Source organism: Pseudorca crassidens, chromosome 5 (assembly GCF_039906515.1).
Source record: "Pseudorca crassidens isolate mPseCra1 chromosome 5, mPseCra1.hap1, whole genome shotgun sequence".
Lineage (NCBI taxonomy): Eukaryota > Metazoa > Chordata > Mammalia > Artiodactyla > Delphinidae > Pseudorca > Pseudorca crassidens.
The window spans coordinates 22572111-22595585 of record NC_090300.1 but is presented as its reverse complement, the minus strand read 5'-3'; the positions used below and the strand labels follow the sequence as shown (position 1 = coordinate 22595585).

Genomic DNA, 23475 nt, shown 5'->3' with positions numbered 1-23475 from the left:
CCTCATAACCTCACCTAAACCTAATTACCTCCCAAAGACCTCACTTCCTAGGACTATCACATTTCCTTAGGGCTTCAATATATGAATTTTGGGGGGACACAAGCATTCAGTCCTTAACAGTAGGTACTTAAGCCAAGTCCTCTGAACTTGGGGAAAGGGTAGGAGAGTTGGGGCTTGGGTATTCCTCTGTAAGTCTCCCATGATGTATGTCTGAAGCAAGGTCCTGGAGCAACACCGCATCTTGTGAGGCAGATGCAGGCAGCATAATGGCCTTATGTTTGATGGTGGATAGCAGAGTTTTTAGAGAAGAAGATTGCTCCTCAAAACCTTTGTAGTCCTTTCTGGGCTACTGTCTTACTGTCCTCTACACTAGAAAGTGTATATATTTCCTATTTCTCATTTATGTGAAGCTAGAAAAGAAGAATTAACTGTATCTGTATGTGTGATGTGTGTGTGTGTGTACGCCTATACTCTAGGTGCCATGCAAAGGATTTACTGGTTTTTCTTTCTGGGTGCAAGCGATTTGCTTAATGACATTAAGTGAGAAATAGAAGGGCCAGAATTGTTGCTGACCAAAGCTTAATGTGGTCCTCAGCCATGCTTTTTCATACTGTAGCTCTTGTGGAAGGGCCTAGAATCATTGTAGAACTTGAGAGAGCCAGGCTGTTTTCTATACCGTAGCTTTTTGAGGGCATAGCAAATCTAATCCCTATGAGATTTCTCACCCTGTGTTACCCTCTTTAGTAGGAATCTGGTTGATTAGATTTTTCTAGAATAGTCTGGATCTTTTTGAGATGGAGTGGAAGTAGAACCTTTAAAGGACTGAGTCCATTGCTATTCAGATCTCTTCTTCAAATTGGTCCCCGAAGTCCTTGGAATAGTCTTAGGATGACTTTTGAAATGAGGTAGAGGATTTATAGACTGAACAGGGAATGGAGTTCTCCTTGTTTCTCTTTTCTCCTTTGTTTTCTTTCTTTCTCTCTCTCTCTTTTTTTCCTCTGTTGATTCTAACATCTGCCACTCCTTGTCTTCTTTCTTTTTCACCTGAAGTGAACTGTTATTCTGTGGTTCAGCTACGTGATGGGTTAAATGATTTTCAGTGGACTGCTCTGGGAACTTGACTAGCTATGTGATATGGATCAAATTACTTAGTCACTATAAATACCTCCGTTTTTTAATTTGTAGTGTTTTAATTTGTAGTGTTGTAATGATGATTAAATAAGGTAAACTGCTTAGAACAGTATCTGACACATAGTAAATGTTTTATCTTTGTTATCTTCTTTATAATTAACATTCTCATCATCTTTCACTCACTCACTTGAGCAGTGTATGTGACCGCCTAAGTTGTATTTTTTAACGTAGATACAAAACAAAAAGATATAGAAGAATAATCAGTCCCTGCCAGCAGTGTTCCCTGTGCCTCAGGCAGGTAGGTGTGGAATGTATGTTGTCATCTAGTGAAAGGAACTATCCCTGAGAGCTGCTTAAATCTGGTCTTTATGTTGACACTAAAGATAGAGGCTGACAGGAATGCAGAGATAGCTGGTGGGAAGTGAGCTGTGGAGTCATGTAACTAGGAAAAAAGCGAACTAAAAATTGAGGCAGAGGAACTAGATGTGGTAACACAGTCATTCAAAGGAAGTGAGTCAAGAGGTAGAAAATATTAGCGCTTTCTTTTAGCTGAATAAGAACACCCCTGAAATCTGGGTTTGTAATAATAAAATTTAAGTATGTTGGATATCAGGTTGATTCTAGTTCTATTTTGGACAGGTATTAGGATGTTGCTTTTGAAAAGATAAAGTCAGTTTCAGTCATGCTATTGGTATGCCAAATGTTTTTATTTTTGGCAGTTGAATTCTCCCACTTGACTGTTAATTCCCTGACAACAGTATTTGTCCAACTGGTTGGTGAGTTTTAAGAGGATATGGAGATGCTACTGTGTAGTGTGTTGCTGACTAGTCAGTAAGCCCCTTAGATCATGGGTACCTGGAAGGCAGGACTGTGTCTTACTAAACTTTGTTTCTGGTACCTAGTAAGAGTTACACAGTAGGAATTCAATAAATATTTGAGTTGATTAATAGCTTTTCCTTGGAGATTTAGTTCTTTCATATTTTCTTTTCTTTTCTTTTTTTAAAAATTTTTTTGGCTGTGCCTCACAGCATGCAGGATCTTAGTTCCTTGACCAGGGATCGAACCTGTGCACCCTGCAGTGGAAGTGCAGAGCCTTAACCACTGGACCACCAGGGAAGTCCTTCATATTTTCTTTTAATAGCATTTATTCCTTGGAACTTTAGATTATTGGGTTTTTTAAATTAGCAGTTCATTCTCTTTTCATCTCTTATTGCTTCTCTTTTCTTTAACCCTTAAAGGAAATATGAAATTATTAATTATATAGGTTCATATTTAGAAACATGGAGCTTTAGAATTGGCAGGGGCATGTTTGATTCTGTTGTAGGGATTTGTTAGAGATTTCGTTGCTTGGTAGGTGTTTGTGGGGGTCAGTGGGCAGAGTTAGGAGAGAAGCACCCAGTGGTTGGTGGTGTGAATGGATTGGATTATATAGCAAAGTAGTTAAGAGCTCCAGCAATGGGAGTTACAGTCTGGGTTGAATTCCAGTTCTACCACTCTGTAGCTCCATGACCTTGGGCAAATTACCTAACATCTCTTAAATTTCAGTTTACTTATGAAAATGAGATTGGAGGAGAGAGAGTGTAGGGCAATGGGTTAAGAGCCAGGGATCTGAGGCCAGACTGCCTGGATTAGAATCCTGGTTCTTATTTACTAGAGCAAGTTATTTTCAAGCGCAGTATTTTTATTCTGTAGTCAATCTGTAAAATGAGGATGATGATAATAGTGGCTGACTTTATAGGATTGTCATAAGGTTTAAATACGTGAATACCTGTGAGGTGTTTAGCATGATGTCATAAATGCTCCATAATTGTTAGCTATTTGTTACTTTCTGAATTGAATTAAATCTTCTGTTAAGCCTGCTGTCAAAGAGGAGAACTGGTTAAGAGAAGACCTCTTCAAAATAAGTAAAGTCGCAACATGGTAATCTTTGAGAGTGGGATTCCAGAGAGGAATAATTTTTTTTCTGTTTCAAAAATTTTAACAATGAGTGTGCTTTAATTTCATGAGCAGCAGCGTTCCTCCTGCCCCCCACCATACTAAAAAAGAAAGCACTTTTGTATTAAAGATGTTTCTGTTTGTCTTGTTCATGATAGAAACATTTATTTTTTTTTAATTTAAACAATGTGATTGTAAAAAGCAGTGTGAGCAAAGTTAACAACTGCCTTCCTGAGGAAAGGCAAAGCAGTTTCAAAATGAGTCTCACTCGATAACAAAACTTGTTCCAAGTCAGTGTTACAAGTACTGTAGTTCAAGCTAGATATTTTATTTCTGAAATTCTAACCAAAAAAGTGAACTCAGTAATAAGAAGTAATAAAAGTAATAGGAAGTGATAAAAGAGTACTTTAGTACAGTTGTAGATTTTCCATTTCCTAATTTGTTTATTTTTCAACTTAAACATAATTTATTGTGATCTTGTCTCTGGAATAATTTCCTAAAATGGGAAGAAAGAGTATAATTATCATGATAATCAAACAAATGCATTAGTACTAATTCTCGAGCTATAACCCAAACCAGCAATCTACATAAGAATCTAGTTAACATTCTCTGACCTAATTTCAAATCAATAGTAAGTGTGAAAAGTCATTCAATCCATTGAAACCAAAATGAAAAAGATAACTTTACCCCACACAATTAGAAATGTTTCTAGTAGACTCACTTAAAATCATTGCTCTATGTCCTGTGATCTATAGGCTGTCCTTCCCACCAAACGACCTCCCTTGATCCATCCTCAGGTGCAGTAAAAAGTCAGTCAAATTCAGCAACTCAGGGAAACATCAACATGGAAAAGGAGTTAGTTCCATCACCAAAAAGAGACCTAAAGCTCATAAGTTTATAAAACCCATCCATAGATTCTTTCTCTATCAATAAAGCAAGGAAAGTGGGAAGAACTCTTTTTAGTTTTCTTAGTTTTTATTTCCAAAACTTAAAATTTAAAAAATATATATTATGTACACCTTTTTTTTAAACATCTTTATTGGAGTATAATTGCTTTACAATATTGTGTTCGTTTCTGCTGTATAACAAAGTGAATCAGCTATATGTATACATATATCCCCATATCCCCTCCCTCTTGCGGCTCCCTCCCACGCTCCCTATCAAAAAAGGTAGGTCAAAAAAGGATCTTGCTGTGATTTATGTCATAGAGTGTTCTGCCTATGTTTTCCTCTAAGAGTTTTATAGTGTCTGGCCTTACATTGGGTCTTTAATCCATTTTGAGTTTATTTTTGTGTATGGTGTTAGGGAGTGTTCTAATTTCATTCTTTTACGTGTAGCTGTCCAGTTTTCCCAGCACCACTTATTGAAGAGGCTGTCTTTTCTCCATTGTATATTCTTGCCTCCGTTCTCAAAGATAAGGTGACCATGTGTGTGTGGGTTTATCTCTGGGCTTTCTATCCTGTTCCATTGTTTTATATATCTGTTTTTGTGCCAGTACCATACTATCTTGATTACTGTAGCTTTGTAGTATAGTCTGAATTCAGGGAGCCTGATTCCTCCAGCTCCATTTTTCTTTCTCAAGATTGCTTTGGCTATTCGGGGTCTTTTGTGTTTCCATACAAATTGTGAAATTTTTTGTTCTAGTTCTGAGAAAAATGCCATTGGTAGTTTGATAGGGATTGCATTGAATCTGTAGATTGCTTTGGGTAGTATAGTCATTTTCTCAATGTTGATTCTTTCAATCCAAGAACATGGTATATCTCTCCATATGTTTGTATCGTCTTTAATTTCTTTCATCAGCATCATATAGTTTTCTGCATACAGGTCTTTTGTCTCCTTAGGTAGGTTTATTCCTAGATATCTTATTCTTTTTGTTGCAATGGTAAATGAGAGTGTTTCCTTAATTTCCCTTTCAGATTTTGCATCATTAGTGTATAGGAATGCAAGAGATTTCTGTGCATTCATTTTGTATCCTGCTACTTTACCAAATTCATTGAGTAACTCTAGTAGTTTTCTGGTAGCATCTTTAGGATTCTCTGTGTATAGTATCATGTCATTTGCAAACAGTGACAGTTTTACTCCTCTTTTCCGATCTGGATTCCTTTGATTTCTTTTTCCTCACTGATTGCTGTTGCTAAAACTTCCAGAACTATGTTGAATAGTAGTAGTGAGAGTGGGCAACCTTGTCTTGCTCCTGATCTTAGTAGAAATGGTTTTAGTTTTTCACCACTGAGAAGGATGTTGGCTGTGGGTTTGTCATTTATGGCCTTTGTTATGTTGAGGTACGTTCCCTCTATGCCTACTTTCTGGAGGGTTTTTATCATAAATGGGTGTTGAATTTTGTCAAAAGCTTTTTCTGCATCTATTGAAATGATCATATGGTTTTTATCCTTCAAGTTGTTAATATCGTGTATCACATTGATTGATTTGCGTATATTGAAGAATCCTTGCATTCCTGGGATAAACCCCACTTGATAATGGTGTATGATCCTCTTAATGTGCTGTTGGATTCTGTTTGCTAGTATTTTGTTGAGGATTTTTGCATCTGTGTTCATCAGTAATACTGGCCTGTAGTTTTCTTTTTTTGTGACGTCTTTTTTTAAAAAATTAATTTATTTTTATTTTATTTTTGGCTGCAGTGGGTCTTTGTTACTGTTCTTGGGCTGCCTCTAGTTGCGGCGAGCAGGGTTACTCTTTGTGCACAGGCTTCTCACTGCGGTGGCTTCTCTTGTTGCGAAGCATGGGCTCTGGGTGCACGGGCTTCAGTAGTTGTGGTGCACAGGCTTAGTTCCCCCGCGGCATGTGGCATCCTCGGACCAAGGCTTGAACCCGTGTCCCCTGCATTGGCAGGCAGAGTCTTAACCGCTGTGCCACCAGGGAAGTCCCTTTTTGTGACACCTTTGTCTGGTTTTGGTATCTGGGTGATGGTGGCCTCATAAAATGAGTTTGCGAGTGTTCCTCCCTCTGCTATATTTTGGAAGAGCTTGAGAAGGATAGGTGTTAGCTCTTCTTTAAATGTTTGATAGAATTTTCTTGTGAAGCCATCTGGTCCTGGGCTTTTGTTTGTTGGAAGATTTTTAATGACAGTTTCTATTTCAGTGCTTGTGATTGGTCTGTTTATATTTTCTATTTCTTCCTGGTTCAGTCTCAGAAGGTTTTGTTTTTCTAAGAATTTGTCCATTTCTTCCAGGTTGTCCATTTGATTGGCATATAGTTGCTTGTAGTAATCTCTCATGATCCTTTGTATTTCTGCAGTGTCGGTTGTTACTTCTTTTTCATTTCTAGGTCTATTGATTTGAGTCTTTTCCCTTTTTTTCCTGATGAATCTGGCTAATGGTTTACCAATTTTGTTTATCTTCTCAAAGAACCAGCTTTTGGTTTTATTGATCTTTGGTATCATTTCCTTCATTTCCTTCATTTCATTTCATTTATTTCTGATCTGATCTTTATGATTTCTTTCCTCTGCTAACTTTGGGGTTTTTTTGTTCTTCTTTCTCTAATTGCTTTAGGTGTAAGGTTAGGTTGGTTTTTTGAGATTTTTCTTGTTTCTTGAGGTAGGATTGTATTGCTATAGACGTCCCTCTTAGAACTGCTTTTGCTGCATCCCATAGGTTTTGGGTCATCCTGTTTTCATTGTCATTTGTTTCTAGGTTTTTTTTAAATTTCCTCTTTGCTTTCTTTATTTTATTATTATTTTTTTGTGGTACGCGGGCCTCTCACTGTTGCGGCCTCTCAGAGGAGCACAGGCTCCAGACGCGCAGGCTCAGCGGCCATGGCTCATGGACCCAGCCGCTCCACGGCATGTGGGATCTTCCCGGACCAGGGCACGAACCCGTGTCCCCTACATTGGCAGGCGGACTCTCAACCACTGTGCCACCAGGGAAGCCCTCCTCTTTGCTTTCTTCAGTGATCTCTTGGTTATTTAGTAGTATATTGTTTAGCTTCCATGTGTTTGTATTTTTTACAATTTTTTCCTCTGTAATTGATATCTAGTCTTATAGCATTGTGGTCGGAAGAGATACTTAATACGATTTCAGTTTTCTTAAATTTATCAAGGCTTGATATGTGACCCAATATATGATCTATCCTGGAGAATGTTCCATGAGCACTTGAGAAGAAAGTGTATTCTGTTGTTTTCGGATGGTATGTTCTGTAAATATCAATTAAGTCCATCTTGTTTAATGTATCATTTAAAGCCTGTGTTTGCTTATTGATTTACATTTTTGATGATCTGTCCATTGGTGAAAGTGGGGTGTTAAAGTCCCCTACTGTTATTGTGTTACTGTTGTTTTCCCCTTTTATGGCTGTTAGCTTTTGCCTTATGTATTGAGGTGCTCCTATGTTGGGTGCATAAATATTTCCAATTGTTATATCTTCTTCTTGGATTGATCCCTTGATCATTATGTAGTGTCCTTCTTTGTCTCTTGTAATAGTCTTTATTTTAAAGTCTATTTAGTCTGATATGAGAATTGCTACTCCAGCTTTCTTTTGATTTCTATTTGCATGGAATATCTTTTTCCATCCCCTCACTTTCAGTCTCTGTGTATCCCTAGGTCTGAAGTGGGTCTCTTGTAGACAGCATATATACGGGTCTTGTTTTTGTATCCATCCAGCCAGTTTGTATCTTTTGGTTGGAGCATTTAATCCATTTATATTTAAGGTCATTATTGATATGTATGTCCCTATTACCATTTTCTTAATTGTTTTGGGTTTGTTATTGTAGATCTTTTCCTTCTCTTGGTTTCTTGCCTAGAGAAGTTCCTTTAGCATTTGTTGTAAAGCTGGTTTTGTGCTGCTCAATTCTCTTAGCTTTTGCTTCTCTGTAAAGGTTTTAATTTCTCTGTCAAATCTGGATGAGATCCTTGCTGGGTAGAGTAATCTTGGTTGTAGGTTTTTCCTTTTCATCACTTTAAATATGTCCTGCCAGTCCCTTCTGGCTTGCAGAGTTTCTGCTGAAAGATCAGCTGTTAACCATATGGGGATTCCCTTGTGTGTTATTTGCTGCTTTTCCCTTGCTGCTTTTAATATTTTTTCTTTGTATTTAATTTTTGATATTTTGATCAATATGTGTCTTGGTGTGTTTCTTCTTGGATTTATCCTGTATGGGCCTCTCTGCACTCCTGGACTTGATTATTTCCTTTCCCATATTAGGGAAGTTTTCAACTATAACTCTTTAAATATTTTCTCAATCCCTTTCTTCTTCTCTTCTTCTTCTGGGACCCCTATAATTTGAATGTTGGTGTGTTTAATGTTGTCCCAGAGGTCTCTGAGATTGTCCTTAATTCTTTTCATTCTTTTTTCTTTATTCTGCTCTGCGGTAATTATTATTATTATTATATTTTTGTCCTGATTCCAGTGACTTTTTTTGTTTAAGATGTTGGGGGTAGGAGTTCATTAATCAATTTATTTTTGCTGTGTTGGGTCTTCGTTTCTGTGCGAGGGCTTTCACTAGTTGTGGCAAGTGGGGGCCACTCTTCATCATGGTTCGCAGGCCTCTTGCTATCTCGGCCTCTCTTGTTGCGGAGCACAGGCTCCAGACGCGCAGGCTCAGTAGTTGTGGCTCACGGGCCTAGTTGCTCCACGGCATGTGGGATCCTCCCAGACCATGGCTTGAACCCGTGTCCCCTGCATTGGCAGGCAGATTCTCAACCACTGCACCACCAGGGAAGCCCTGCGGTAATTATTTCCACTATTTTATCTTCCAGGTCACTTATCCATTCTTCTGCTTCAGTTATTCTGCTATTGATTCCTTCTAGAGAATTTTAAATTTCATTTATTGTGGTGTTCATCATTTGTTTGCTCTTTAGTTCTTCTAGGTCCTTGTTAAACATTTCTTGTATTTTCTCCATTCTTTCTCCAAGATTTTGGATCATCTTTACTATCATTACTCTGAATTCTTTTTCAGGTAGACTGCTTACTTCCTCTTCATTTGTTTGGTCTGGTGTGTTTTTACCTTGCTCCTTCATGTGCTGTGTATTTTTCTGTCTTCTCATTTTGCTTAACTTACTATGTTTGGGGTCTCCTTTTCCTTTTCACAGGCTGCAGGTTCCCAGTTCTCATTGTTTTTGGTGTCTGCCCCCATTGGGTAAGGCTGGTTCAGTGGGTTGTGTAGGCTTCGTGGTGGAGGGGACTGGTGCCTGTGTTCTGGTGGATGAGACTGGATCTTGTCTTTCTGGTGGGTAGGACCGCATCTGGTGGTGTGTTTTGGGGTGTCTGTGAACTTATTATGATTTTAGGCAGCCTCTCTGCTAATGGGTGGGGTTGTGTTCCTGTCCTGCTAGTTGTTCAGCATGGGGTGTCCAGCACTGGAGCTTGCTGGCTGTTGAGTAGAGCTGGGTCTTAGCTTTGAGACAGAGATCTCTGGGAGAGCTCTCACCGATTGATGTTACATGGGGCTGGGAGGTCTCTGGTGGTCCAAAGTCCTGAACTTGGCTCTCCCACATCAGAGGCTGAGGCCTGACACCCGGCCAGAGCACCAATACCCTGTCAGCCACACAGCTTTCCACAACCAAAGTGACTGCTTGCGTGCAATCTGGGTTTGTCACCTGGAGAAGTTTCCACAAAGACCATATGAATTATTTATCAACTTCCAAACTCCGGAACTCCATACTCCAGAGGCCCCCATTCAGATGTGCTGCCTCTCCCCTTCCACCCGCAGGTCCTATCCATTTCCAAATTTTAAAAGTACATTTTTAAAAAAGTACTGCCTGTACACATCTGTATTTTTTTGGTTTGTCTATGTTGATCTAGATCTATTTACTTATTTTACAGTGTTGTCTTTGGCCTTGGAGGAGTTAAATGACTTTGTCAAGTTCAAAGCTGATCATAATTTAATTGAATCAATTAAGAAAGATGTTTTAATTAAGAGTTTAAATGATACATGTGGTAATGAATATGAAAGCACTTTTTGACTCTAAAGCATTTTGTAAACCATAGAGCACTCTGCAAATATGAATTATTTTTAAAGTAGGAAATTACTCTGAAGCATTGCTGGCCTCCAGGTATACTGCCAGGCTGATTATCCCAGAGGTAAAAGAATGGCTAGTTTCAACAATCAAATTCAGATGCTTGAATCATACGATTTATTGAATTAATTACAAACATACAGTGAGAAGCATAGGTAAAAGATGGGTATGTTAATACACTCAGGTTAGGATGCAAGTGGGAGGCAAGAGCCACACTACCTGAATCCTGTATTTTCTGTTTTTAGTTTGTCTAGTCTCTTTGCTGCATCAGTTTTCCCTGGTGACAGTGTGGTTACCAGGATCTGAGTTGAGGATGAGCAAGGGGACTTGACAGATGGAAGGTGTCTGGATCCAGTGTTTGCTTGCTCTGTTGGAGAGGCTTGAGGTACTTACATCTGAACGCAGCTGTAGTTGGCTGTTAACCTACAGGGCTGTTTATCCGGGTGTCTCAGGCAGATGGCACATGAGGCTAGAATAAGGATCAGCAGTGGGTGTTTGATTTAAGGACCACATAGCTATCTATCTGGATGTGTGACCTAATCCATGCTTTGTGAATATTTAAGGTTTGCTTCATCCTTCTATCTTTTGCTGTCTATACATAACATTCTTGCTTTGTTTCATCCTTTTAATCTATATTCAAAACAAATGAGTTCTAGTTTTTCTGTCTTTGGCCTATAGTTTACTGACAAGTATATTAACTTCTGATATATCATATAAATTTCACCTGTGTTTCAAAAGTTACTTGTTTACTATGTTTGCTTAGTTCATCTATCTTCCTTGTTTCTCTTGTTTTCTTTAAAGCACATTGAATATAGCATCTTAAATAATACAGCAAGCTCACTTCACAATTATTATATTATCTTCTAAAAGCACAGCAGTGGTAGAGGACTGATAAATATTGTAGCATAGGAATCTGTATCTGTAAGGAAGGGGAAAGTTGTTAAAGAGTTTGGATACCTTCAGCTCTCTCTATGTATGTATTTCATTGAGTTTAGTCCTTTCATTGTGTTCAGCCCTGGATAAAAGTGTTCAGATTACTTAAAAAATGGCAGTATCTTAAAAGTATGATTTGATACTCCTTCTTTCTCTGGGGGAAAGGCATCTTTCAAAGCTATTGTCAGAAATCCTGTAAATCTCTTCTATTAAATCAGACCCTTAGAGAGAAAATAAAATGGAACTCTTGCTGGAAAATAATCTGTCTAGAAAATTTCTTGTTAGGGAATTGTCTATGGGGAAAAGCTCAGATAAACAGTAGGTGGTTTAATGTTATAGAATTATTGCTTCTGTTTAATAATACATGAAATCAGAATCCAATTTAAGCAGTTGTTTATGCGGTAAATTGTATACATTCCTTTCTATTTTAGTGGATGTGCATTTACAAAGTTGATTTTATTATGATAAGCTGTGATAGTAAATCAAAATCGTGGAAATTACAACTTAAATAGTTTGACAGACTTTTTGTTTTTAATGTTATGTGTACATTGGTTGTAACTTGATTGTTTTTAATTTTATATTTAGTATAATTTTGAAAACGTGTCTCAGACATTTGATGACCTTCCAGCAAGATTTGGTTATAGACTTCCAGCTGAAGGTTTAAAGGTAAGAAAATAGTAATATATAATTAAAGGTACAGGATATTTAATAAAGTGATCTTTATTTCTCTTTATTTGTTTAAAGAATGAAAATATTTCTATTACTTATCATAAAACTTATACATGTTCATTCGTAAAGACTATTCAAAAGGTATGAAGAAGAAAGTGAAAATCACCTATGATTGTATTATTCTGAACTAGCTGCTGTTAACATTTGGTATATGATATTTCAGACCTGTTTGCTAGAATATGTGCCATGTGTGTGTTTGTAGATACACATGTGCATATATAGGTACAAATATATGTGCTTATATATTTATGTGCATATATATTTATGTACATATATAATGAATCTGTATTTAATACTAATAGAAATATGCCCCTTCGTTACCTGTCTTTTTTACTTTATTGTAAATCTAGAACATCTTTTCATGCTAATAGACAAGGATCTGCATTTTTATTTGCTGTGGCTGCATGGTTTTGCCGTATCATGAAATACTGTATATTTTTGAACATTGGTTTGTTTAACTTTTTTTACAGTGGATATTTAGCTTGTCCAGTTTTTGCTAATACAGTTTGCCCATTTTTAAATTAAGATGTCCATTCTTATTGATTTGTAAGAATACTTTATATATTAAAAGTGCCAATCTATTGTTTGCCATATATGCCTCAGATCATTTCTCTCAGTTTGTCCTCCATCTTTTAATTTTAAAGTGTCAGAAGTTTTGTTTATGTAGTTAAATATTGTTATCTTTCCCTTCTACCTCTGGAGTCATGCTTAGAAGTTCCTTCCCTATTCTAAGATAATATAAGATTTTTATGTTATGTAAGTTAGAATACATGAAATTGTGTATATATGTACCACAGAAAGTTTTCAGTTTGTTCTTTCTTTATTTTTTAACTGACAAAGCAAAAGACTTTATTGGGAAGGGGCGCCCGGGTAGAGAGCAGCAGGATAAGGGAACCCAGGAGAACTGCTCAACCACTTGGCTCGAGGTCTCAGGTTTTATGGTAATGGGGTTAGTTTCAGGGTTGTCTCTGGCCAGTCATCTTGCTTGGCCCATATTTGGTCTGACTCAGGGTCCTTCCCGGTGACACATGTATCTCTCAGCCAAGATGGATTCCTGTTCTAACTTTCTTAAAATTCCTTATTTAAGTACTATAAAACTGTTATTCTCATTTAGGATAGCAGGCGTCTCCGAGAGGGACATATCAGTTGTTAATTTTTTAAAGATTTTAAATTATTAAAAAAATTCCCAACGTTGTATAACTATTTGTCATTGTAAATTTTTAAAAAACATTTATTTATTTATTTTTGGCTGTGTTGGGTCTTAGTTGCTGCAACACGCGGGATCTTTCATTGCAGTGCACGGGCTTCTCTCTAATTGTGGCACGTGGGCTCAGTTGCTCTGCGTCATGTGGGATCTTAGTTCCCTGATCAGGGATCGAACCCACATCCCCTTCATTGGAAGGCGGATTCTCTACCACTGGACCACCAGGGAAGTCCCCTGTAAAAATATTTAAACAGAAAAGAAGTATACAGAGGAAAAAGGAAAAAACCTTCCTATACCCCTTCCTCATCTATACATATTAATACCACTTCCTCTTCAGAGTTCAGCATCAGGGTGTTAAATGTGCTCTTAGATCCTTTTATAAATATGTAGTGCTTTTTAGTTCATAAATTTATGAACTTGTGAAGTTCATAAATGGTTATCATTTGTGAATAAGAAAGGTTTCTTAATTTTTATAAGGAAACCCATTCTAGCTAATTTATCTAGAAGGGGATTTATGAAAGGATAAAGATGTTCAGAGTATCATAGCCTGGAGAAGCATTTTCCAAACTGTTTCAGGAATAAAACCCAGAAGCACCTTGTAGAACTGGCTTGATGAAAGATTGATGGCAGCCAGTGACTCCCAGAGAAAAACACATCACCTTGTCTCTGATCAGGAAGCCTCTGTGGTCTTAAAACAATCTGTCTCTATTGCTACCCAAGTTAATCAAAGAGATACCCTTTGCCAAACTGTTTTCCTCAGATCTAACACCTGGATTTTTCTAATTGACAGACTCTAGACCACATAGTTACTAGCCATATTCTTTCTTTCTTTCTTTCTTCCTTTCTTCCTTTCTCCCTTTGTTCGTTCGTTCGTTCGTTCCTTCCTTCCTTCCTTCCTTCCTTCCTTTCTTTCCTTTCTTCACCCATTTTTAAAAAATATCTTTATTGGAGTATAATTTCTTTACAATGTTGTGTTAGTTTCTGCTCTACAACAGAGTGAATCAGCTATATGTATACATATATCCCCATATCCCCTCCTTCTTCAGCCTCCCTCCCACCCTCCCTATCCCACCCCTCTAGGAGGTCACAAAGCACAGAGCTGATCTCCCTGTGCAATGCAGCCATTTCCCACTAGCCATCCATTTTACATTTGGTAGTGTATATATGTCAGTACTATTCTCTCACTTTGTCCCAGCTTCCCCTTACCCTGCTGTGTCCTCAAGTCCATTCTCTACGTCTGCATCTTTTTTTTTTTTTGCGGTACGCAGGCCTCTCACTGTTGTGGCCTCTCCCATTGTGGAGCACAGGCTCCGGATGCGCAGGCCCAGTGGCCACGGCTCACGGGCCCAGCCTCTCTGCGGCATGTGGGATCCTCCAGGACCAGGGCACGAACCCGCATCCCCTGCATCAGCAGGTGGACTCTCAACCACTGCGCCACCAGGGAAGCCCTATGTCTGCATCTTTATTTCTGCCCTGCCACTAGGTTCATCAGTACTGTTTTTGTTTTTTTGATTCCATATATGTGCGTTAGCATCCGGTATTTGTTTTCTCTTTCTGACTTACTTCACTCTGTATGATAGACTCTAGGTCCATCCACCTCATTACAAGTAACTCAATTTCATTCCTTTTTATGGCTGAGTAATACTCCATTGTATATATATGTGCCTCATCTTCTTTATCCATTCATCTGTCGATGGACACTTAGGTTGTCCTGGCTACTGTAAATAGTGCTGCAGTGAACATTGTGGTACATGTCTGTTTTTGAATTATGGTTTTCTCAGGGTATATGCCCAGTAGTGGGATTGCTGGGTCTTATGGTAGTTCCACTTTTACTTTTCTAAGGAACCTCCATACTGTTCTCCATAGTTGGCCATATACTTTAGTGAAATACCTGGCTATGAGGGAGGATGGGCAATACATAGTAGTAGTTGTTATTTTTGTTGTTTTAGTCTGCTTTGGGAAGGTGGGGTTCCTAGCATGGGGAAAGATGTGGGTACTGTGAATGGAAGGTATCCACTACGGCATTACTTTGCATCTGACACCCCGCACTCCCCACATTAGCATTGTGTCTTAGGGAGTTTTCCACAGCTGTGGAAAGAATGTTCCTTGGGCTTCCCTGGTGGCGCAGTGGTTGAGATTCCACCTGCCAATGCAGGGGACACGGGTTCGTGCCCTGGTCCGGGAAGATCCCACATGCCGCGGAGCGACTGGGCCTGTGAGCCATGGCTGCTGAGCCTGCGCGTCCGGAGCCTGTGCTCCGCAACGGGAGAGGCCACAACGGTGAGAGGCCTGCGTACCGCCAAAAAAAAAAAAAAAAAAAAAAAAGAATGTTCCTGTTGAGCACTGTATGGTATTCTGTAATATGCATGACTATAGTTTATTAGTCATTTTCTATTAACAGATATTTCGGTTTCTTATCCAAAGTCCAGTTATTTCTCTAGGATAGAGGTTTGGAAGTGTAATTGATGATTCCATGGGTATGTATATCTAAAATTTTCTTAGATACACTAAATTACTTTTCTAGAAAGCTGTACTAATGGGTATGAGAATACCCATTTCCCTACACCCTTGCCAACACTGGATATTATCAGTCTTTTTAACTTTTGCCAGTCTGATGGGCAAAAAGGATTATCTTCTTTTAATTTGCATTTCTCTGATTACCAGTGATTTTGAACTGGCATCCTTTCTTCCATTCAGCGTAAGGAGTCAGACAATCCCTTTTCACTGAAGAACCTTTCTGCTTAGTAAGCTTGTTTTAAAGAGTTCCATAAACTCCTGATAACCATATTCTTATTGTTGCTCCTCTGTGTTATTGTAAATTTAGTTTACATTTAAAAGGAATTTTGTCAACTGTATTTATTCACTACCTGAGAAAAAATAGTGTTAAATATCTGCCTGCTATTGTACTGTGACAATATAGGGTGAGCCCAGGAGGTAAAATACAGTGATAGTAAAGAGAGTATTCTAACAAATTGTTGGATCATTATGGGTAGCTTTTATATTTATGTGACTGGCTTGCCATTGCCCAGAATCAGAATTCACAAATACTAGCCCACTTCTTATCGTTAAAAGGAGGACTTGATGATAAAGTGGGGATGGCTTACTGTAGTGTAATGTCTATAAAACTAATTAAATGACTGTGTTAAAAATATAACCAAGTTAATTTAAAAATATTATATGGTTATTAAGAGACATAGCTGAGAAATATTTTAACTTTTAAACTTTGGCCAGAGTGTTTAGTTGGGATGGTTTTTGTAGGCTTATGTTCTGTATTCTGTAGGTTTTAGAGTATCACTGGATTCCACCATTTATAAGAGATCAGATATATATAACACATATCAGTTGAAATTCTGTGTTTACATTCCATTTACATATGCCCCAGTATTAAGCTAATAGTAAGCAAAGAAAATTTTAGCTATTTGAGATTTAATGTAAAAATGTGAATCTTGCAAGAATTAAAATACAGCATGTTAGTGTTGTAGAAGTTTTAAAAGAAAGATTTGATATTTTTACCTGAGGGAAGCTCTTTGTTTTCAGTTATACATTTTAATTGGATGTTTTGGCAGGTACCTTTTCCAGAAAACCTTTTTTTTTTTTTTCCTTTAAAAATGGCTCAGGTCAAAAGGGAAGATGTATGGCATCAGTATGTTCCTTTAAATCTAAATACCTTATAAGAGACCTGGCAATGAAATATGATACGGTCGTATAGTGTGGCCATTGTCCAGAGTTAGATACTCACAAGGAGTTCATTACTGAGAGTCCACTTCAGAAGGACTGAAGAGACACTTCAGAAGGTCTTTAACCTCTAGGTTTGGTGATGTAACCCCATTCCCTCTCCTCCCTCACTAAAGGAAAGACCTACATGTAAGTGTTACTCTTTTGCCACATCCTTGCCAAGACTTGGTATTGTCAGAATTGTTTGCCAACTTGATGGATATGAAGTGGTATCTTACTGCTTTTACTTGGGATTTCCTGAATTATTAGTGAGATCAAGCTTTTTTTTATAGTATTATTGGTCAATCAGGTTTCTTTTAGTTTGAATTGTCTTTTTTTTTTAACTCATTTTTGTATTGGTTTGTTAATTTTTAAAGTACTGATTTGTAGGAAACCAGACACTAATCCTTTATTTATATTTCCTTATAAATATTTTCTTCTTTGGGCCTTTTAAATTTTTTTTAAATAACTGCTCATATTTTTTTAAATTGGTTAATGTATTTTTTAAAATTTTATTTATTTATTCATTTTTGGCTGCATTGGGTCTTTGTTGCTGTGCACAGGCTTTAGTTGTGGCGAGCAGGGCTACTCTTCATTATGGTGCGCAGGCTTTTCATTGCGGTGGCTTCTCTTGTTGCAGAACACGGGCTCTAGGTGCTTGGGCTTCAGTAGTTGCGGCACGTGGCCTTCAGTAGTTGTGGCTCACGGGCTCTAGAGCACAGGCTCAGTAGTTGTGGCGCACAGGCTTCGTTAGTCCGCGGCTTGTGGGATCTTCCCGGACCAGGGATCGAACCCGTCTCCGCTGCATTAGCTAGGTGGATTCTTTTTCTTTTTTTTTTTTGTGGTATGCGGGCCTCTCACTGTCGTGGCCTCTCCCGTTGCAGAGCACAGGCTCCGGACGCGCAGGCTCAGCGGCCATGGCTCACAGGCCCAGCCGCTCCGCGGCATGTGGGATCTTCCCAGACCGGGGCACAAACCCGTATCCCCTGCATCGGCAGGCGGACTTTCAGCCACTGCGCCACCAGGGAAGCCCAGCTAGGTGGATTCTTAACCACTATGCCACCAGGGAAGCGCTGTGCCTTTTAACTTTAAATTGCCTTTTAAAATTATGCCGAAGTTTAAATTTTAATGTAGACATCTTTTTGATGTTTTGCATTTTCTGTATCTTAAGTAATCCTTTCCTACCCTGAGGTCTTGAAATATTTTCCTCTGTTTAGTCCAAAATTTGTAAATTTTTCCCATGCCCCCGACTCCTTGCTTAGGAGGTCTTTAATGTACCCAGAATTATTTTATTGTATAGTGTAAAATAGGCCTCTATTTTTACCTTTTTGAAATGAATAACCAACTACTAAAGCATCATTATTGCATAGTCAAGATTTTACTATGTAGATTTGTAATGCTAGCAAGGTTTCTTGCTAGACTCTGTGTGTATTATCAATATTATGGAGTAATTCAGTTATACATTGAAGACCAGTCTCAGGAAGATAAAGCTTTTCTAGGTTTCTTGTTTCTGTACTTTTAAGAAGTGCCTTGATAGGTAGAAGGAATAATAATGATTATTAAAAATTCAAACCAAGGTTTATCTCTGATAAGTAAGACTAGTATCAGATTTCCTGAGTATTCCTATCAATGGTAAATCTTGTTTTCAGCAAAATACCCTTTGGGCTAGATTTACCATGATCATTGTATACAGTGTTTTTGTAATCTGGTACTCAGCCTAAGTTCTTCATGTGGATGAGAAGGCATAGAGGATAAAGGTCATGACATGCAGATTTGTCCTTGACTATCATTCCTAATATATAGAACAAAGGTACAAATAAAAGGTTCCTTATATGATAAATGATTTATTTTTCCTCATCATTATTCTTAAATTAATACCCTATATCATCACCAGTTAATTTTTCACAAACTGTATTATTCTTTGAAAGTTAATTTACTAGTTAGTTTAAGAATTATTTTATAAGAAATGATTTTGTTTAATGCAAAGGCTTGAGGTTAGAAGAGAGATTTTTTTTTTTGCTATGAAGGAAAATGCAAATATTGCAAGGAAAAGTGGTTGATTGGGTGCCTTATTTGTGAGACTCCCTTTGCGTTCTTTGTAGGGAAGATGTTCAGTACCAGCTACTCTATTTTCCCTCCCAGAACCCTTGACAGTTTTGTGATAGAAAGAAGTCTTGGTTAAGGGTGAATGTGCTTGGCTTCCTCACTCCTAGGAACTATTAACTATTGCAGTGTCACCTTCTATTTGTAGACTAAAACAGAGGTCAGAGTCTCCTTTTCAAAGGAAAAATAAGGAAATAGCACCATCAAAATAAGGAGTAAACCAGCTGGCTATATATAAAATGAGAATTCTAAAATATAAAGACATTTTCAAATGTACCAACTTAGATCATATTCAAATAATGCTTCTTCAGTGACTTTTGAACTTATAAAATAAACCTTTTCCTGTTAATTTCAAAAGTGATGATTGCTCATTCATTTATTATGAATCAGAGATATAGAAAATAATGAATTATTTCATTATGACAGTTTGTCACTTAGAAGTGGGGAGGTAGGGAGAGAGCATAAAGTGGAGGGCCTGAAAAGAATGGATGGGAAAATCTACACGTATCCCACCCATCTTATCTGGAATTCCCAAAATCCAACCTTGCTTCTTTTCCTTTGTTCCACAGTTTGGTCCCTAGTCTCTTCCACCATCCTTGGACCTACCCGCTTTTTTCTGTTTACTCTCCTATCACCTTGGAAGTCAGCAGAGGCTTAGGTATCTGATACCATAAATCAGCACAGCTCCCCTGCATACATCCCTGTTTCATTACTGGGCATTTTTGTTGTTTGTTCACTTAGTAGTTTTCGTTAGATTTTCTTGCTGGCTTTCTCAGTCTGATACAGTAAAAAGGTAATTTTTGAATTCTTTTGCCCATGAAAAAATATTTTTCTGATTATAAAAGTAATACATGGTCACTATAAAAATTAAGATGATATAGGACATGTATAAAGAAGAATATGAAAATCATACATAATTCCACAACCAAGAGATTATAGTCCAACTATGTGAGTTTTCATAGATACATTTATGACTTTATTTTATGCATTTATATATGTTATTTTGCAACTTTTTAAAATTTGGCAATATCATGGCATATCCAATATCATGGATATCTTTTCGTGTAAAAATATATGTATTCATATCATCAGTAGAAATTCTGCAATTTATTGTAACACTTGAATTTTACCATACTGTAACCAATTCCCTGTGTCATTGGACATTTGGATTGCTTTTAATTTTTAAAAATTATGAAATATTGCAAACATAGAATAGAGTAAGGGAATAATAGAACATCCAATATATCTACTATTGATACTTAAATGTTAATATTTTACCAGTTTTTAAAGAGGAAATAGAATGTTACCAATTCCATTGGAACATTATTTTTATCCTTCCAATTCCATTCCCTTATCTTCCCCCTCATAGATAATCATTACCCTGATATTTATGTATATATTTTCCATTTAATGTTATAAAACGTGTTACCTTATATAAGCATCTATAAACACTATTGTGCTTGCTTTTAAACTTTGTTTGGTCAGGCTTTTTTTTTTTTTTTTTGCGGTACGCGGGCCTCTCACTGTCGTGGCCTCTCCTGTTGCGGAGCACAGGCTCCAGACGCGCAGGCTCAGTGGCCATGGCTCACGGGCCCAGCCACTCCGCGGCATGTGGGATCTTCCCGGACCGGGGCACGAACCCATGTCACCTGCATCTGCAGGCAGACTCTCAACCACTGCGCCACCAGGGAAGCCCTGGTCTGGCTTTTAAACTTGCTTTTTTCATCTAACACTATATTTGAAATTTATGTTGTTACATAGTCTTAATTCATTTTAAAGAATAGTACTCCATTTTATGAATATGCCACAATTTATTTTTTTATTCTTTTGTTGGTAGATATGTAAGATGTCAGTTTTTTGCTATATAGTGTTGCAGTGAACGTCCTTAAAAATGTGACCTTGTGTACAGTATAACTAAATGCCATTTCACACTCATCAGGTTAGTGAAAAAAAAAAAGCCTTTCAGTGGCTAGCAAGGAAATGGGAAACCAAGTATTCTTGTATATGGCTGGTATATGAGTTTCTGACCAATTTGGAGATTTTGATAGTATATTCCTTCTTCTCTAAGTGAGAGTTTGCCATGATGAAATAATTTATTTTTCCCACATTTAATATATTTCTTATTTCATTTAATAAATAAGTCAGTGATCATCACCTTTGAAATTAACAGAAAAACTAATACCAGTACTAACACTTACTATTTTGTATTGTTCTCCCTACTTTTATCGTTTACCTGCACTACCCCTTCGTGCTATTTGCCATTCTCTTTGAATACCGAATATTGAAATAATTTCTGTAGTTAGGATCTGACCATTTCCATCAGTAATTTTAAGTCCTGACCCCCTTAATCAGATTGATAACCAGATTATATTCAACTTTAGTTAACTGTCAATAGATTGTGCTCAACTATGACTGAGTTATGATTATAACAAATTGCAAACCGCAGATGATATAGTGAGTAATGAATGCTCCAAGGTCTTTGTTTCTTTTTTTAGAAAACAGTGTGTTTTTGGCTTCATTACAAAAGAATTCCTTTTACTCAGGTTTCACTTTTGTTTGCAAAACAGAAGGAGAATTTCTTTACTGTCTCTTAAGTTTTCACAGATTTACTTTATGTATTTGTTTCCGAACTTTTTTGTTATCAAAGATTTTGTTAAGAATTCTGTAACTGATTAACACATTTAAAGCTTTTATGTTCTTAGAGGATCTGCCAAGCACTACAGAATACAAAATACTAATAAATATTCCTTACTGGCGTGTATTGATTATATGGCAGTTTAGAAGGCCATCGTAAAGGACATGTAATTACAGTGTAAGCTCAATCCACTTAAAATTCCTCTTGTTTTTAAAGATACTATCTTGTTGGATGTAGCAAGTCCTACAAGTATACCAGTGTTTTGATCTTCTAAGTTTCAGTCTGTTGGTTCAGACTGAAGCGAGAATTCTTGATTTTTTTTTTTTTTTCTTAAGAATGATAATGGTGTGCGTGGGTATGCTGGTGGAGCCGTATGTAACATATTAACTAAAAGGTATTGTCCACCAGAGGGCGTATTTTGTTTTCTAAAATGTCAAGATAATATCCACTGAGTGAAGCAGTATCTGTATATGCTGAATGAGAAGCATGTACCAGATGGACTTTTCTTCATAGAGCTTGAATATTGTAAAATCAAAATCCTGACAACTACTTCTATGTTAAGTAAAACTCAAGGCTCTAGTCTAAATTTTTATCAATTATGTTGGAATTTTTAAGATTTAAATTTGATAATAGAAAAACCAAAGGATTGTCAACCAGATCTCTTATGATTTCTCTTTATTTAAATCTTTCAACATCAATTTGAGTGAAAAAGGCATTGTTGATCTTATTTCCTAGCTTTATGCTAGACACCATGATTTATTGCCCCTCCTCTCCTTTTTTTCTTTTTAACGATAAGATCACTAGCAAATTATTTAAGTCTGCAGATTAGTTTGAAGTAGTAAACTTTGGGAGAAGATATTTGTTAATTTACATTAAATGTGAAATTCTATTTGCAATCAAGTTAATGTTATTTTGATGATATAAGGAAAGATATAGTAGATGTTTAGCAAGATAAATTATATTTAGATAGGATGGCCAATACTCTAAAACCAAGAGGTGATCGATTAAGCGTTTGGAATATATTTCTACTTACCCAGTGTGATCTAGGAAACAAAAAAGAAAAAAGAGGAACGCATCTCCATCAGATAAAAATGTCTTGTTATCTGCAAAAACAGTAGCTATCACGGGTTACAGTGGACCGGAGCCTGTGCAAAGGGGCTGTCCACTTCAAGAGCATTCATGTTCATGAGACATGTGTTTCTAGATGACCTTGTATTAGGTGATATATATATTCAACAGATATTACTTTTTTGGGTAAGAATTTAACAAACAACATTAATAGTAAAAAAAGGAGTATTTAAGGTACAATCATAAGTCATACTAAAAGCCGTCTGATTCAGTGACCAGCCTCACGTCCTCATGTTTTCTAAGTAACAATTTTATTGAGATATAGTTCACATACCATGCAATTCATCCATTTAGTTTGTTTCAGTGGCTTTTGATGGTGTCCTTTGAAGTACAAAAGTTTTAAATTTTGATTAAATTCAGTTTGTCTGTTGTTTCTTTTACTGTTTATGATTTTGGTAGTATCATGTCTAAAAAACCAGTGCCTAATCCAAAGTCATGAAGATTTATGCATGTTTTCTTCCAGGACTTTTATTGTCTTAGTTCTCAGATTTATATCTTTAATTCATTTTGATTTAATTTTTATATATAGTATATAGTTCTTTTATATACAGTACTTCTTTTTTATATAGTATATAATTATATATAGTATATAATTACATATGTAATTCTTTTGCATGTGTATATCCAGTTGCCTTGCCACCACTTGTTGAAAAAACTATTTTTTTCCATTGAATTATCGTGACACCCTGGTAAAAAACAAGCCAGTTGATCATAAATATGAAGGTTTATTTCTGGAGTCTGTATTCTGCTCCATTCATCTATATGTCTGTCTATATGCCAGCACCATACTGTTTTGATTACATGGCTTTATACTAGTAAGTTTGAAACTGGAAAGTGTGGGTCCTCCAATTTGTTCTCCTTTTCAACATTATTTTGGCCTTTCTGGGTACCCTGGATTTCCATTTGAACTTTAGGATCACCTTGACAATTTCTGCAAAAAAAAAAAAAATCCAGCTGGGATTGTGATACAGATTGCATCGAAATTGTAGATTCATGGA

The 23475-nt window shown here is 37.0% G+C and overlaps 1 protein-coding gene across 3 annotated transcripts in view; it reads left to right on the top strand.

The window, feature by feature from the left end:
* Positions 1–23475, top strand: part of RNF13 (ring finger protein 13) — a 132440-nt gene that overhangs the window by 33269 nt on the left and 75696 nt on the right. For all 3 annotated transcript variants that reach the window (XM_067737515.1, XM_067737517.1, XM_067737516.1), the window contains one exon: positions 11550–11630. In XM_067737515.1, coding sequence (XP_067593616.1) covers positions 11550–11630 — 81 coding nt within the window. The remainder of the gene's footprint in view (positions 1–11549; positions 11631–23475) is intronic.